A 16,435-nucleotide genomic window follows, 5' to 3' on the forward strand; every position below is an offset into this window, starting at 1 on the left:
GGCTTAAAACACCAGGAACTTATCATCTCGCAGTTCTAGAACTGAAATAGGAAATCAAGACATCAGCACCGCCATGCTCCCTCGGAGCTCTGTAGGGGAGAATCCTTTGCTGTCTCTTCCAAGCCATGGGGGGCTTGCTGATGATCACTGACATGCCTCTCCTCCAAGCTGTGTCACCCTGTCTCTGCCTTCAGAGTCACTTGTGTCTCTGTCCTCATCCAGCCACCCTCTTACTAGGACATTTGGATTAGGGAGCCACTCTGCTTCAGTATGTCTTCATTTTGACTCATTACATTGGCAACAACCCTGTTTCCAAATCAGGTCACATTCTGAGGTCCTGGAGGTTAGGACTTCAACTTATCTTTTTGAATGTACCCATTTATCCATATGTGAAGACCAGAGAGAATGAAATGTGGCTGCAGAGAGAGAAGTGCGAGTGAGGCAAATAGAACCACTTTGCAATTTTGCCCATAAATCCGGTGGCAATGACTCCCCTGCCCATTTGGGTGCAGGAACCTTGGTGACTGGTGGCAATATCTGGCCAGTCCCCAGTTGAAGGCACGTACCTTCTCTACTTGGGTACAGGGTTACAAAGTGAAGCTTGTGGTCATGTTCAGGACACTCTCTGGTGATGCCATATGTTAGCAAATGTCTGGATTTTGTGCAGTCACACACGGGCAATGTTCTCATAAGTGGAGTTACATAATTAGGGCATGGGCTTGCATAATAATTAGCATGTGTAATTAGGCACAGACTTCTTGTCCTTTAATTAGACAATCAAGACATCTAATTACAAAATTAAGATGTAATTACGTGGCCCAAGATATTCATATTTCTTTCTACCCATTAGAGATTACATTTAGAAAAGAATTCACAGAAATTAATGAAAAAATGAATGTAGACTCCCGATATGAGACTGTTAGAGGAAGTGTTAAGTGAGCTGCTAAGTTCCCTTTGATCTTTCCCCTTCGGTATAAGGGAGTCATTTAAAATATTATCATCTCCTTGAAAGAATAACTTTTACCAACTGTGCTGTCAACCTCTGGTATACACATTAATGAAGAGGAATGTTGGCATGACTAATCTATGCAATGTGCACGTGGCTCTGGAGCATGGTTTGTGATTACTCTTGAACGTGTACTTAAATGTGATATCTTGGGAATTCATTCAAATCTAATAATGCCCCCAGATGGTGGCAATCTTAGACAAGCTGGGAGGACCACCTGCCTTCCCATTCTGTCCTGTTTGGTGCTCCTCTGTGGCCAGTTTCAAAATAAACCCATTGCTCAGAGTAATGCAAGCATACATTTAAGTTGGGTTGTCTTTTCTCTGATATCTGACCACTTATTGAAATGTTCTCATTTTAAGTGCTCCTTATTGGAATGCAGATGAGAAAGGGAAAGTTCTAAGAATACAGTAAATATCCCATCTTTCTATTAAGTGAGTGATGCTTACAGCATTGTTTTGTTATTTTTGTTTTGAATTCTGGCACTCCTGGGAAGCCAGAATGTAGTGCTATTGTCTGTTGTTTTTCCTTGACCCTAAATGGTGATTTGGATAATCTCTGCAGGATGCTAAACACCCAGTTTGATTCATTAACTTTTTGGAACTGAACTTTTGACCTAATTGGCTGGCTGGTTCAGGATCCAAGCCATATGCTCAGGTTTTCCTTAGCGGGATCTGACTTTAACTGTGCTGTCCCTCCATTCCCATAAACTGCTGCAATAGCCTAGTAATTCCAATGTTTTGACAGCCATACTGCACTCCTCAGACTGCCGCTTTCACCTGGAAAGTGGTACGGAAATCTGTCCGACCATGCTTCCTGATTTTTGGTTAAAAAAATATGTTTCCCAGATGGTTGCAGATTGGGAAAACAAAGACTAAAAGAGGTTATAAGTGTTGATGTTAGGGTCTCCTCTCTATGGTTTGCCTCTGTTCCTATTTTTCATTTTTCTCTCTTCGGTCATGGAATGTGATGTATGACAAGGGGTCCAGTCTTGACCAAGGAAATAAACATGCACAGGGAGCTTATTTTATGCCACAGTGAGTTTTTTTTTTTTTTTTTTGCCTTACCAACTGAGCAATTGCTCATGATAGATTTAGAGGCAAAAGAACCGAATTAGGGTGAAGTGCGTTCGTTGGTGGGACTCAGGTGGGAGGCAGTGGACCACCCCACTCCAAGGCACCACCCACCTCTGAGGTTTTCAGATCCCTCCATCTACAGTTCATCATGCGTTCAATTTCTCAGCTTCTATTCTGTTCATTCATTGCTGGGCCTCCGCCCCCTGGGTCCTGGAAACTGGCTTTTCTGTCCTTATTTTCAGAGAACTCAGGGCATAGGGCCAAAAGCATGAATGCAAACTTCAATCTCTTGGTTTTGAAAATGTGCCTCTTTCTCTAGGTACTCTACATCAGCATTCTCAACACTGGAAAAGCTGGGCATCAGATACCCCAAGCCATCCCCTTTCATTGGGAACTTGACCTTCTTCCGCCAGGTGAGGCACTGATTTACTGGGTGCAGTGCAGGCTTCCCAAGAAGCATTGCTGTTGCCCAGGTTGCTGGCCTGAGGAGTCTGTGTGTGAATGCACTGTGTGATGTGTCGAGCCCTCCCCTCCTGGAATGAGCTTGTCTATGATAACAACGGTTATCCCTATCCTTCACCAATATGTACTGAGTCCTGTCATTCATTCATTCATGGCTGAGCATCAAGTGCTCCAGGCCCTAGAATGCAGAAGGAATAGAGGTAATTTATACTCTCAAATACCATCAAACAAAGGTGTGCAACACCAGATAGGATATTCCCAGTGCTAAATTAGCTAGTATAGATGCCTGTAGGGGTCTTGCTTCGGGGTCTTGCTTCAGAAGAGAGAGAAATCTATTGCATAAATCACCCTAAGGAAGCTCCTGAAGAAGGGTCTCTCAGGAGCTGCAGGCAAGGCACACAGACCAAATGGGGAGCAACATGTGTGAATGCAGCAACGTAAGAAAAATGACACAGGTTGACCAGAAGCCCGGACCAGTGAGAAGCCAGAAGTTAGGGAGCCCTGGGGAATATGGGATGATGGAGAGAGACAGGCCAGCTTACTCACAGGCTAGAAGGGTTATTCCTATACTTATTGCTGTAACATCATTTTTTAGTAGAAGAGGGGCATCAAAATGGAAGATTGCAAGGGACCATGGAATCTAACTGTGCTGAAGTCTAACCTGAAGCCAGAAGCAAAGAATACTTGGGACAAAACTAAGAATTCTGGTGACAAATAAAGTGTGAGAATTCATGGAGAAATGAATCAAACATTGGGCAACAGGAAGAATGATCAAGGGGTGACAAAAATAAAAGGTTAGGAGAGGTATCTGGTTGATGGAGAAACATGTTTGATTTTAGCCATGTTGTCTTTGGTTTGCCAGAGCGATGTACAAGTGGAAGTGGCCAGTAGCCATCTGTAAATAGAGCCCCAGGTCTTTGAAGATTATTTTATTTTATTTCATTTTATTTTATTTTCACATTGGGTTTTCTCAGAAGCCTGAGATGCTGCTAACCCATGGGGACAATGCCAGCAGACCAACATCAGGAGCCACCAGATCCCACATGTGAAGAGCCACAGAAAGGCAGGAAGGACTAAATTTGGGCTCACTTCGATAAACCCCTTAACAGCTCCTCAGGGCTTCCCCCATCTCTACCCTCAGGAAGGCCAGTCCTTGGCACTAGACAGAAATAACCTCAGCTATTTCTTCCCTGTTCCTATCTCTTCGCAGTTTCTTTTCTGTTCTGTCTCTCTGTCCACAGGCCTTCTTCACTATCTGCTCTTTTCCCCTTTTCAGTACTTTTCAAACACCCTCTTCCATCTCTCTCGGGGGTGACCAGTTCACAATTTTGAAACCCAGAGCCCACAGACAACTACCTCATTGTGACTTCCTGTGGATCCTTGAAGTGAGTGTGAAGAAATTTTAAAGTGTCAAAATAGAATAACAAACCAGATAGGAAAGTTAAAGAAATAAACTTCATACATTACTGCCAGGGGTGGGGTGGGGAGGATCAGTTGTATTCAGTTGAGTAAATTAATCTGGTATTATCATTCTGAGGAGAACCATGAGCTTGTGCCTCTGGATAATTTCTACATATGTTCCCTTCCAGCTTCTTGCCCTGTAGGTATAAATTCTGCTAAGTTCTTTCTAGAGTATAGTCATTTCAGTGACTATTTTTATACTCATATAAGCTTTCCTTGATGTACAGCAGACTTAGACTTGGAAGTTCAATGGATTTAATGAGAACGAGGCATATTTCTATTCAGGACATCTATTCTAACCCTCAGCTCTACCACCCTCCACCCCTATGTATCTGCCCTTTTACTCAATTCACACAACACAAATTTAGCATTTTGCACCCATATGCCCATCCCAACTCGTGCATATGTTCAGTAACTTCCGTCCCACCACATCTAACCATCCAGCCCCCATGTGAATGGCCTCATGGGTCCCTGCAACCCCTCCCATTTCCTTTCCACAGCTCTATTCCTGCAGCACAGTGGTCTAGCATTTTCTAACCCTCTGCCCTGTCTCACCCCACGTACCTCCACTACAAAATGTACCTCATGTTTCCTTCTATATAAAATTGCTCTAGGGTTCTCATGTTTACAATATGTTGGTTTTAGTCAAAATTTAACTTGGAGCATGAGAATTCAGAATTTGTGATCATTTGGATAGATTTGGTAGAAGTTTACCCATACAGGGACCATGAAAAGGAACTTGGCCAAGTAATAATAATAGTATGAACAAATTCTCAGAAGGCATATGGTAATTGAGAAAGCAAACAGTTTTCAAATATTTTAGCAGCAATTATACACAAGTAGTCTAAGTACTGATGATCTCTTCAGTCCATTAAAGCAGAGCTGCATGAGAGTTTTACTTGGCAATATTTTTAAAGCCATTTGTTTATCCAGTATTCACAGTGCTTGAAAGCTGTATAACTTCAGTTCTTTTTTATTATTTGTGTAATGGTGTTCTTGCATTTCAGATTTTTGTTTCTTAATAAGTGTGAATAAATGCAATTCTACTTAATCTTATTCTTACTGTAGTACTGTGTTTTTTCAGGGTTTTTGGGATGGCCAACTGGAGCTCAGAAGACTATATGGACCTCTATCTGGGTAAGAAGGACACTTCATTTTCCTCTGTATGCCTTGATTTCTGCATGTTGAGCAGGTGTAGAAGTAATGACAGAACAGGGATGTTGTTTGCATTTATATTTGGGGGGTTTTACAGCAAGTTACCTGCAAGACAGACAAGGTTTCTAAACAAGATCTGTGGAGTCACCCATAGGCACCATGTCACTGTGAGAGACACTTCCCGGGCCTTAAAACCTTGCTGGGCTTCACTGTTATGCTTAAGGATGAACTGTGAGGAGATCCATTGGCCTGTCACACCTCACAGCAAGCAGCCCTATTTGCCTGACAGTCCATGGCAGGTCTTTCCCATGAACTTATCTAAATCTTACTTAGGCCTATATGGGTAAAGTCTGCTGCCAACAAGATGGCCATAGAATTTATCATCCGATCCAGCAACCTCTGAGAATGGAAAGGGATGCTCTGAATAATTACCCAGGACAACAGTGTCAACCACGACTGTCCCAGATGTACTGGGCCCTGTGGTCACCCCTGTTCTCAGCCATGTAAAGTCATAGAGTCTCTCCCCAACCCCTTATTTTTTCCTGTATTTTCTCTTTTTATTCTTCAGCACATACTCCTGTTTCTAAAATCCCAGAATCCAGTGACTAAACCCAACTTCAGATCAATTTTTCTATTTAAGAGTTAACAGGCTTGAATCATATAGTTTCCCAACGTGGGTCTCCCTCCCACACTGGAGTCCTAGTCATTTTAGTCTGTTTCTACACAGCTTCTTAGCCACTGAGTGAGTTTTAGAAGCTTTTTCTAGACCCCCAGGTCACTGATAACATTTCTAGGTGCATTGAGATTTTGTTGTGTGGCTAATGCACATCCTAATGGTGTCCACTGGTTTGCAAGTCTTTTGGTCTACAGGATTTGAGACATCTGTTCTCTTCGTGCTTATTTTTGAAAAGGATTGGCTGGTACTCTTCCTGAAAATGGCCCTACTCAGGAGATCCACAGTTTTGGCCAAGTGTTTCTACCTACTCTGGTTTTTTAGATGGTCCTGAAAAATTAATAAATTGAAATGTTGTATTACACGCTCTCCGTATTAGTTTGTCATTGCTGTATCATTCAACAACATTAATAACAACTTACTGTTTCTGGTGTGTCTAAGGGATGGCTGGAGCTGGCTGGTCTCAGCTCTACTTGTCTGGAAGGCACCCCTGGACTTCCTGGTGCATCTGCCGGGCAGGGGGTAGGTGTGCAGCTCGGCTCTTCTGGTCCCTGTGGAGGAGTGGGCCCATCAGGACAGGGTCCTCTCAGGGAGAAAGCCAACTGGAGAGGACGCACATTGCTGTGTCTTGTCTGCCAATATTCTGTTGGTGTTATGGCCCACAGCCTCATGTGGTCATAGATGGCTGAAGCTAGAGTGTGTGATGCTGGGATTAAGGGAGTGTGATTACTAAACCAGTACACTGATTGGTTTGGCACTGCCCTAATCCCGGTAGTCTAGATAAGACAAAAGAGATAGAAAGACAGTGTTAACGTTCCTTGCTGTTTTTGCTACCTGTGAGTGCTATATAGAACAAGTCCTCGCTGAGTTTGACTAGTATGATCACTTCCCTCCCATCCTCATGCAGGCTTCCAGAGTAGAACATCTGGGTGTTTGAAAACAATTTTAAGATGTCAGATGAAGAGTTGAAAGGTCACTGTGTTAACAGGAGTTGGAGGGCAGAGGTGGATGTGAACTGGTTTCCTTGACAACAGGATATCGAATCAATTTCCCCCCCAACTTTAACTAAGTTCACACAATCTATCCTTTTCAAGGAAATTTAAATCCTACAGTATGATATCATATGAAGTTGTAGAGATTGAAATGGAAGTATCATCTCTACTCTTTATTTCCATCTCTGGTGAAAAGGAAAGAAAGAAAGGCAATAGCATAATTTCTTCATACAAAGCTAACAACATTTTCTCCTTTAGAAAAACAAGAAAAACCGTAAGACACTCACTGCTTTTTAAACAGATCCTCCCCCAGATCTTCAGCAACATGGTGATGGGGTAACAATGGCAGAGTCGGACTAGGCTACACCTAAGCTCCTTTCTAATGCTATGTAATATTTTTGTACTGCTTAAATTTTATCAAAAGGGCTTCAATGATTGGGAATGTCCAAGAGAACTATGTGTAATGAGCCACAAAGGCCCTTTCAGGAAAAAGTTTAAATTACACTATTTTTAGACTACTTTTATTATTAGGAAGTAGAATGGAAATAGAATCCCAGCTTGATCCTCGGAAAACTTGAAATAATAGATTGACTCCTCATTTGTCAAGGGAAGCCCCACTGCTGGTGCTGTACAGAGAAGCACTGGGCCCCTGGCTGACAGCACTGCCCTGTTCTTTGGGAGAAACATGAGCAGCAAGGACCTAAGAGCAAGTCTGATGACTGTGCTTATTATCTGGTCAGCCTGGTGACTCAGAGTTCAGGGCTCCACACTGGAAACTGGCTCCTTGCTCCTTTCCCTTCCCATGCACTGCTTTGGACAAGAGACTGCTAGAGGAGGATTCTGTCAAGCGGATGGACAACACTGACATTTATTGTCACCACCCTCCCCATTGCTACCCCCACCGCCACCATCATTAAGAACAAAGTGTCTTCACCAAGCATCTAATTAGATAGCCAGCTTTGCCAGGCTCTGTGTAAATTAACCCACATCATTGCCTCTGCCTTCTTTGAACTTGAAATGCAAGGCAGGTAGACTGGTGTGTGTTCCTATACAACTTCTATTCACGTGCTTGACTGGGGGCCTTCTGAATTGTGCAGCAATCCCACTGGCCACATGAGATGAAGAAAGTAAGACTTTATTGTTTTGGATGATTACCTGGTACCTCTTTTAGTCTGAGGATAAGCCCCAAGTTGGATTTATATTCCTTCCCAAACCCTACAGAAATATCAATATAATCACCATATATTGGTGATTAAACAGAAGCAGGATAGAGATTATGCCCCCTCCAATTTGCAATCAACTTTGCAACCAGTAGATAACAAGCCTTTCTTACGCTGTTATTATTAATAACTTGTAAATGCATACATTCATTAGCAGCAACTGAAGGTCTCTTTCAGTAAGTGAAAACTCCTTTTCCTTTATCCCATCTTGTCTTTTAAGTGCTTATTCCATAGTTAAGCTTTTATTGAACCTCATATCCATTCTTCTTGCCTCTGTGTCACTTTAGCCTTGATGTCTAGTCTAAACTTAGCTCTCTCTTGTTGAACTTGACATTCATGATCCCTGCAGCCATGCCCCATGCTGTTCTGTTTTGGTAAGTGGCTTCCCCTGTCCGGCCAGCTTTGTCACTAAACTTGTCCATCCCCATGAGAACATTAAGTTGTAAGTAGATAAACGTGAGCATCACACACACAGTTCATAAAGTGCAAATGAGTATACAGGAAAAAAAGCAGACCTGGGGCCAGGGATTTAGCTCAGTGGTTCTGCCGCCTGCCTCAAAAGTGCAAGGTCCTGAGTTCGATTCCTGGTACCAAAAAAACAAAGCAGACCTGTCCCCACCCTGAACTCTAGGCCACTTCTTCACAGATGCAGCCTTTGTCACCAGTTTCTTCATGCTCAAATGGATAAAATATGACACATACCACTCTTTATCATGTTTGCTAATGGTGTTTGGGAAAATGTTCTATTTTAATACATTTATTCTTCTGAAATGCTATCTTATTTCTCAAGGATTTGATTGCATGGTTATATCTTGATTTTTAAAATAAGTTCTCAGCTGAACATTTTTGCTTTTACAGATGATACTGCAGTGAGTACTATGGTGCGCACACTCCTGTTCTCTTACAAGCACATGTCTGTAGGATAAATTCTGAGAAGTGGAATTATTGGGCCAAAGATTATCTATATTTTTAAAATTTTAATAAATATTACTAAATTACTCTCTTTAGGGACTGTGTCAATTTATATTCTTATAAGTAAGCATACAAGAGCACCCAGTACTTCACATGTTTACTATTAAAATAAGTGGTAACAATTTCAAGTCTTTAATATTTGATCATCTATTGCTGTAGATTTAGTGTGCATTTTTCTGATTGTGAACAAGTCTGAGCATTTTTTTTTCACATTGAAAATCCACTGTATTTTGTCTTCTGAGAAATCCTTTGCCACTTTTCTATTGGGGTATTGATCTTTTCCCAATTTATTTGTATTTGTTTATTTATTTATTTGTTTTGTAGTATTGGGGATTGTACTCAGGGCCTTCGCACTGAGCTACATCTCCAGGCCTTTATTTTTTGAGACAGGGTCTCACTAAGTCTCTAAATTACCCAAGCTGGGCTTAAACTTGTGTGATCCTCCTGCCTCAGCCTCCCAACGTGCTGGGATAATATGTGCATGCTACCACTCCCAGCTCTAATTTATTTGTAGAAGTTCTTTACATACTAAAGAAAGCAAGTCCTTATATTTAATATATGTTGCAAATACTTTCTTCCTGTTATTTGTCTATTCTATTACTATGTACTTTTTAAACCAGAAAATGTTGTTTCTTTTGTCAATGAACTTAATTTTAATCATATTTATAGTTTGTATTTTATTCAGAAAGGCTTTCTTCATCAAGGATAGTATCAAAAAAGTGTCCATTTTTATAGCTTTTTAAAAATGTCTTGTTAATAGTGTAGGCTGTTTGAGATGCAGGTGTAGCTTAGTGGTAATAGTGCCTAGCTTAGTGGTAATTTTGCCTAGCATGCACAAGGCCGTGGGTTCAATCCCCAGCAGCAAAAAGCAGTGAAGCTGTTTGATGTATCAAGAATTTATCTGAGGGCCGGGGATTTAGCTCAGTGGTTCCGCCGCCTGCCTTGCAGGCGCAAGGTACCAAGTTCGATCCCTGGTACCAAAAAAAAAAAAAAAGAATTTATCTGAGGGAAATGATGGACATAGGGATCTTCTATGGTTGGCCCATGTGGTAAAGGCTTGGTCCTCGGGGTGGTGCTTTTGAGGGTGGTGAAATTTTAGGAAGTGGGGCCCAAAGGGAGGGGGTTAGGTCACAGGAGGCAATGCCACAAAGTCCCTCCCTGGCATTGCCACTGGTACCCCTACAAGTGGCCTAAGAACAATGGGGCTACCTGGTCCTGGACTAGAACCTTTAAAACCATGAGCCAAAATAAACCTTTTCTCTTTGCACATTAGTTATGTCAGGTGTTTTGTTATGTCAGAAGGCTGACTCATACCAGGTCCGCCTTTATTTTCCAGATGGTGGCATTCCATCCGGAAGTTCTTCATTCTCCAGTTGATTTGAAACATCACATTTACCTTTTATTAACTCCTACATGAACTACTGATTTCTCTGCTCCACTGGAAAGTATAACCATATGCCTCACTGAGTATCCTGATTTGAGTATTATTTGTTTCTTATATGTAGAGACAGCACAGAACATTTTTGCAAGTATTAGAACTTGAAGTGGTCCTGTCTCCTGGGGAACCTCAGGTCCTAATACTGAAAAAGTTAATTTAGCAACCAAATAAGCCTTTGGTTTAAAGGACTTGACACTTAGCTTCAAAGTTCACACTGCAGGAAGGGAGGTGTCTGATGTGCTTCCAACCCGGGGGTGTTTAGCACCTTTTGCTTATTTAATTAGTTAGCATATATGAACCAATGGCACCTTGTCACCAGGCAGGGAGAAAGTTGAGAACTTTGGGATACATATGGAAAAGCATGTGGCATCAGCAATGAAAATAACAAGGTTGTTTCAACACTTTTTTGAGCCCAGATTCCGTGGCGCAATCCATTAGGAAAGTTTGAGGTCCAGAAGTAACTGAGGTGTGAGAACTTTTTATGCAATTTTAACCATTGTGTTTATAGACTCTTGATTCTTTGTGTGTGTGTGTGTGTGTGTGTGGTACCAGGGATTGAACTCAGATCCTTGCACTTGCAAGGCAGGTACGGTGCCACTGAGCTAAATCCCTGGCCCCTGTGTTTATAGACTCTTTCAATGAGGTTGAAGAGCAACAGAGAGATTATTTACTTAGTATATTTAGATGGCTCTGTCATCAACTTGGGGAAATTTCAAGCTACTGCCATAGACTGAGAGCTCTGGGCATTGAAGGGCTCTGGAGGGCTCTGTGGGACTTTTCCTGTATCATGTGGTGGTTTTTTGACTTTGAAGACACAAAGCAAAAGAACTGGAGTGGAAAATGCGCCCAAGTTTTGGGTGGAGTAGAAACCATGGCCAGTTTGTTCAAGAAAATACAAGGATTCAGACTCCAACTGGGCACCTGATACCTGGAGACTATACTTATTTCTGAGGAGGACCAAGCTCTGTAGATCACAGATGGTGAAGGATGGTGGAAATTAGGCCTCTACGCTCAGGAAACTCTAAGTTAAAACTTGAAGTTTTTCCTGCTGACACAGAGTGCAAGCCTCAGAAGGAAGCTCACTCAGTAAGTGTTTAACCTAAAAGGGTGGCTCAGTCTTCAGAGGAATTGATGACAGTGAAAAATAAATGATGGCTTTTCAGAGAATCTAGTGTCTTTGAGATAGGAGAATTAAGCACAAAAATCCTAAAGTATCCTAACATTTCTGGTCATGAGGCCAAACTATAGGCACAATTTGCCTAATTTTACCCTGGTTTTCATGAAAGTGTTGAAAGGGAAGCTGAGAATCACTAGTTTCAAGTCCTGTGAGGCTGGAACCAAATTAACACGAGACCCAATGATCTATATGTCATTATTATTGGTAATCATTCAATGAGTTCAATATCAATATTCTCACCCATCAAAATAGATTAACCACTAACTCTAAGCCTGTAATCACACTTTTTTTTTGGTACTGGGGATCGAACTCGGGTCCTTGCGCTTGCGAAGCAGGCGGCGGAAACACTGAGCTAAATCCCTGGCCCTGTAATCACACATTTTTAAATGAATGGAATTTATTAAACTGCTATTGTATTTGGGGGGGGGCACATACGCACATACACACAATCTCTCTCTCTCTCTCTGAAATGTTTCATAAAACCAGACCCTCTTTATTTTGATATACTCTATTCTCTTCATGAAAAATAAAACAAGTATAAGCTGATTTCAAAAGTGCAATCAATTTCCTATATTGACTTTATAACCACTAATGAGTCAAGACTAGGAATTTGAAAAGCATAGAATCAGATGATATCCGAAGTCATCAACTGGATGACTTCAAGCCAATGACTTAAACCCTATCAATCTGCATTTGAAAATTGTCTTAACTTTTCAACACAAACCCTCAAATCAAGGAGAGCCTGGGGTGAGATATTTCAAGCCCTAAAAGAAAACAACCTCCAACCTAGACTGATGTATCCTGCAAAACTATCTTTCAAAATTGATGGGGAAATAAGATACTCCCATGACAAAGAACACACCTGAGAAACTTCATGAATACCAAACCAGCACTCCAAACAATTCTAAAAAATATCCTAGAAAAAGACAAGGAAGGTCACAACTCCATGAGGCCCAACAGAGCAAATCCATCAGGCAAGGTAAGAAATTAAAAGGAGAGGGGGAAAAAATAAAAAAGAGCCAACAACAGGAAAATAACATGACAATAATCAGTCAATACATATCAGTTATAACCATCAATGGAAATGGCCCCAACTCACCAATCAAAAGAAATAGACTGTCAGAATGGATTAAGAAGGAAAATCCAACAATATGCTGTATACAAGAAATGTACCTAGTTCAAAAAGAAACTCATAGACTGAAAGTAAAAAGATGCTACAGGAACCTGGGAAAAAACAGGGCCTGCTATCTTATTTACAGACAAAGTAAATTTCAAACCAAAACTAATTAAGAGAGACAAAGAAGGTCACTACATCCTTGTAAAGAGAACAACCCAAGAGGAAGAGATAACAATCATAAATATATGTGCACCAAATACTAATGCCCCCAACTATACAAAACAAATATTAAGGGACATGAAAAATCAAATAAGCACTAATACAATTGTAGTAGAGGACCTCAATACCCCACTGTCACAAATAGATAGATCATCTAGACAAAAAATGAACAATGAAATACTAGAACTGAACCAAGCTTTTGAACAAATGGACTTAATAGATGTCTACAGGTCGCCCAGAACACACCGAATCAGCCTGCTGCAGACAGGCAGGTCTGTGCACGCCCTATCTAGGTCCCGAGTCGCCCGGAAGACACTGAATCACCCCGTTGCAGACAGACAGGTCTGCCTACACCCTACCGAGGTCCTGAGTTGCAGGGAACATGCCAAATCAGCCTGCTACAGACAGGGAGGTCTGCCCATGCCCTACCGAGGTCCCCAGTCATGCAGAAGACACTGAATCACCCCACTGCAGACAGGCAGGTCTGCCCACACCCTACCGAGGTCCTGAGTGGCACGGAACACGCCGAATCAGCCCGCTGCAGACAGGCAGATCTGTGCATGCCCTACCGAGGCCCCGAGTCACCCTGAAGATGCCGAATCACCCCACTGCAGACAGGCAGCCACCTGGTTCCACACTACAAAGACGCAGAGGACACCAGACCACCAGACCACCAGACCAAGGTACTGAGTCCCACTGCTCCCGGCCCAGAGGTAGGGGCTTCTGAGCTGCTGTCCCACTGCTCCTGGTCCAGAGGAAGGGGCTTCCCGGTCACCATCCCTCCCACTGCTCCCAGCCCAGAGGAAAGGGCTTTTGGGCTACCTTCTGTCCCACTGCTCCTGGCCCAGAGGAAGGGGCTTCCGGGCCACCATCCCTCCCACTGCTCCCGGCCCAGAGGTAGGGGCTTCTGAGCCATTGTCCCATGGCTCCTGGCCCAGAGGAAGGGGTTTCCCGGCCACCATCCCCCCTGGCTGCTCCCAGCCCACAGGAAAGGGCTTTTGGGTCACCATTCCTACCGCTGCTCCCGGCCCCTGTCCCACCTCTCCCAGCTCAGAGGAGGTAATCCGTGCAGGCACTAACAGCCCCCCGCCCCAGTCGAAATGAGAAAACACATAAATAAGTCTCAAAACCAGACTTCCAGATCACCTACAGCAACCCCAAAGGGAAATGAGATGGAACACTCTGATACTCAACCACCTGGACCTACTGAACTGGCAACAAAAGGGGATCTGCAAAACATGAACTCGGAAATAATTTCTCAGATAACAGGAGAAATTATGCCCCTAGTGCAAGACATGATTAATAAATCTAGAGAGGGGCTCAGGAACATGATGGAATCTCAACATAAGAAACAAATGGAATCCATAAAACAGATGCAAATAGATTTCCAGGACACAAAAAACTCCATTGAAAGTCTACACAGCAGAATGAGCCAATGTGAGGGCAGAATTTCAGATTTAGAAGATAAGATTGTAATTAGTGACCAGGAAAAGAAAAATTGCTTCAAAATTATAAGGGAACATGAGAAATCAATCCAGCAACTGCTAGATGATGCAAAGAAGAATAACATAAGACTGATTGGGCTCAATGAAGAAACAGGAGAGAGTGGAGATGACATAAAAAACCTCTTCACAGAAATAATGGCAGAAAACTTCCCAAGCAGGGGAAAAGAGCTTGACATACAGATAAGTGAGGCATATAGGACTCCAAATATCCTTGATCAAAACAAATCTACACATAGGCATATAATTGTTAAGATTCCAGAAACACAACAGAAGAACAAAGTTCTCCAAGCAGTCAGAGAAAAGAAACAAATCACATACAAAGGAAAGCCCATCAGAATCACAGCAGACTTCTCAACACAAACCATCAAGGCAAGAAGAGCTTGGAGTGACATATTCCAAGCCCTAAAAGAAAACAGCCTCCAACCCAGATTGATGTACCCTGCAAAACTATCTTTCAAAATGGATGGAGAAATAAGATACTTTCATGACAAAGAGCACCTTAGGAACTTCATGAATACCAAACCAGCACTCCAAATAATTTTACACAATATCCTAGGAACAGATATTGAGGATCACAACCCCAGGAAGCAAAGCAGAATGACCCTATCTGGCATGACAAGAAATTAAATGTAAAGGGGGAGAACCCAACAAAAAGAAAAAGTCATGGCAATGACAAGTCAATCCGTTTCAGTTATAACCATCAATGTCAATAGTCTCAATTCACCAATCAAAAGAAATAGACTGGCAGAATGGGTCAAGAAGCAAAATCCAACAATATGCTGCATACAAGAAACACACTTAATTCAAAAGGAAAATCATAGACTGAAAAAAACAAATACTAATGGACATGAAAAGTCATATATGCACTAATACAATTGTAGTGGGGGACCTCAACACCCCACTGTCACAAATAGATAGATCAACTACACTAAAAATAAGTAATGAAATACTAGAACTCAATTGAACACTTGAACAAATCAATTTAACAGATGTTTACAGAGTCTTCCACCCCACAAAATCAGAATACACATTCTTCTCAGCTGCACATCGGTCATTCTCAAAAATAGACCACATACTCACACATAGAACATGTTTAAGTAAGTGCAAAGGAATTGAAGTTATCCCCTGTATATTATCAGACCACAGTGCGATGAAATTGGAGATCCATAGCAAAAGAAACTCAAAAAATTTCATAAACACATGGAAATTGAACAACACACTTCTGAATAACCAATGGGTCATAGAGGAAATTAAAGAAGAAATCAGACAGTTCCTTCAATTAAAAGACAATGACAATACAACATATCGGAATCTATGGGACACAATGAAAGCAGTCTTATGAGGGAAATTCATAGCAGTGAATACGTATATTAGGAAAACAGAATGAGTCCAATTAAACAACCTGATGCTGAACCTCAAGCTTCAAGAAAAAGAAGAGCAGGACAGCCCCAAAGCTCATACAAGGGAAAAAAATATAAAGATCAGAGGAGAAATCAATGCAATGGAGACTAAGAGAACGACACAAAAAATCAATGAAGTCAAGAGTTGGTTCTTTGAAAGAATCAACAAAATTGACAAACCTTTGGGCAACCTTGTCAGAAAAAGGAAAGAAAAGGCCCAAATCCATGCAATTAGGAATGAAAAGGGTGAAATTACAACAGACCCAGCAGAAATCCAGAGCATCATCAATACCTACTTCCAGAACCTATACGCCAATAAGATGGACAACACAGAAAAAATGGACAGATTCCTAGATACATATGAATTACCAAAGTTGAATGAAGAAGACTTAAAAATTCTGAACAACCCAATATCAACCAATGAAATTGAAAATGTCATTAAAAACTTATCAACTAAGAAAAGCCCGGGCCCTGATGGCTTCACTGCTGAATTCTACAAGACATGTAGAGAGGAACTGCTGCCACTACTGTTTAAACTCTTCAAAGAAATTGAAAGGGAAGC

At 41.8% G+C, this 16,435-nt stretch overlaps 1 protein-coding gene across 5 annotated transcripts in view; it reads left to right on the top strand.

The window, feature by feature from the left end:
• The window catches only part of Tbxas1 (thromboxane A synthase 1), a 212,159-nt gene that overhangs the window by 69,059 nt on the left and 126,665 nt on the right, over positions 1-16,435 (top strand). For all 5 annotated transcript variants that reach the window (XM_087205913.1, XM_087205914.1, XM_087205915.1 and 2 more), the window contains 2 exons: positions 2,402-2,495; positions 5,090-5,142. Coding sequence is in view for 3 of the 5 variants with exons in the window: in XM_087205915.1 (XP_087062041.1) it covers positions 2,402-2,495; positions 5,090-5,142 (147 nt within the window). In the remaining 2 variants the exon portion in view is untranslated. The remainder of the gene's footprint in view (positions 1-2,401; positions 2,496-5,089; positions 5,143-16,435) is intronic.

This window comes from Heterocephalus glaber, unplaced genomic scaffold (genome assembly GCF_053883595.1).
Source record: "Heterocephalus glaber isolate CG9 unplaced genomic scaffold, H.glaber_assembly_v1.0 deba00000621, whole genome shotgun sequence".
NCBI lineage: Eukaryota > Metazoa > Chordata > Mammalia > Rodentia > Bathyergidae > Heterocephalus > Heterocephalus glaber.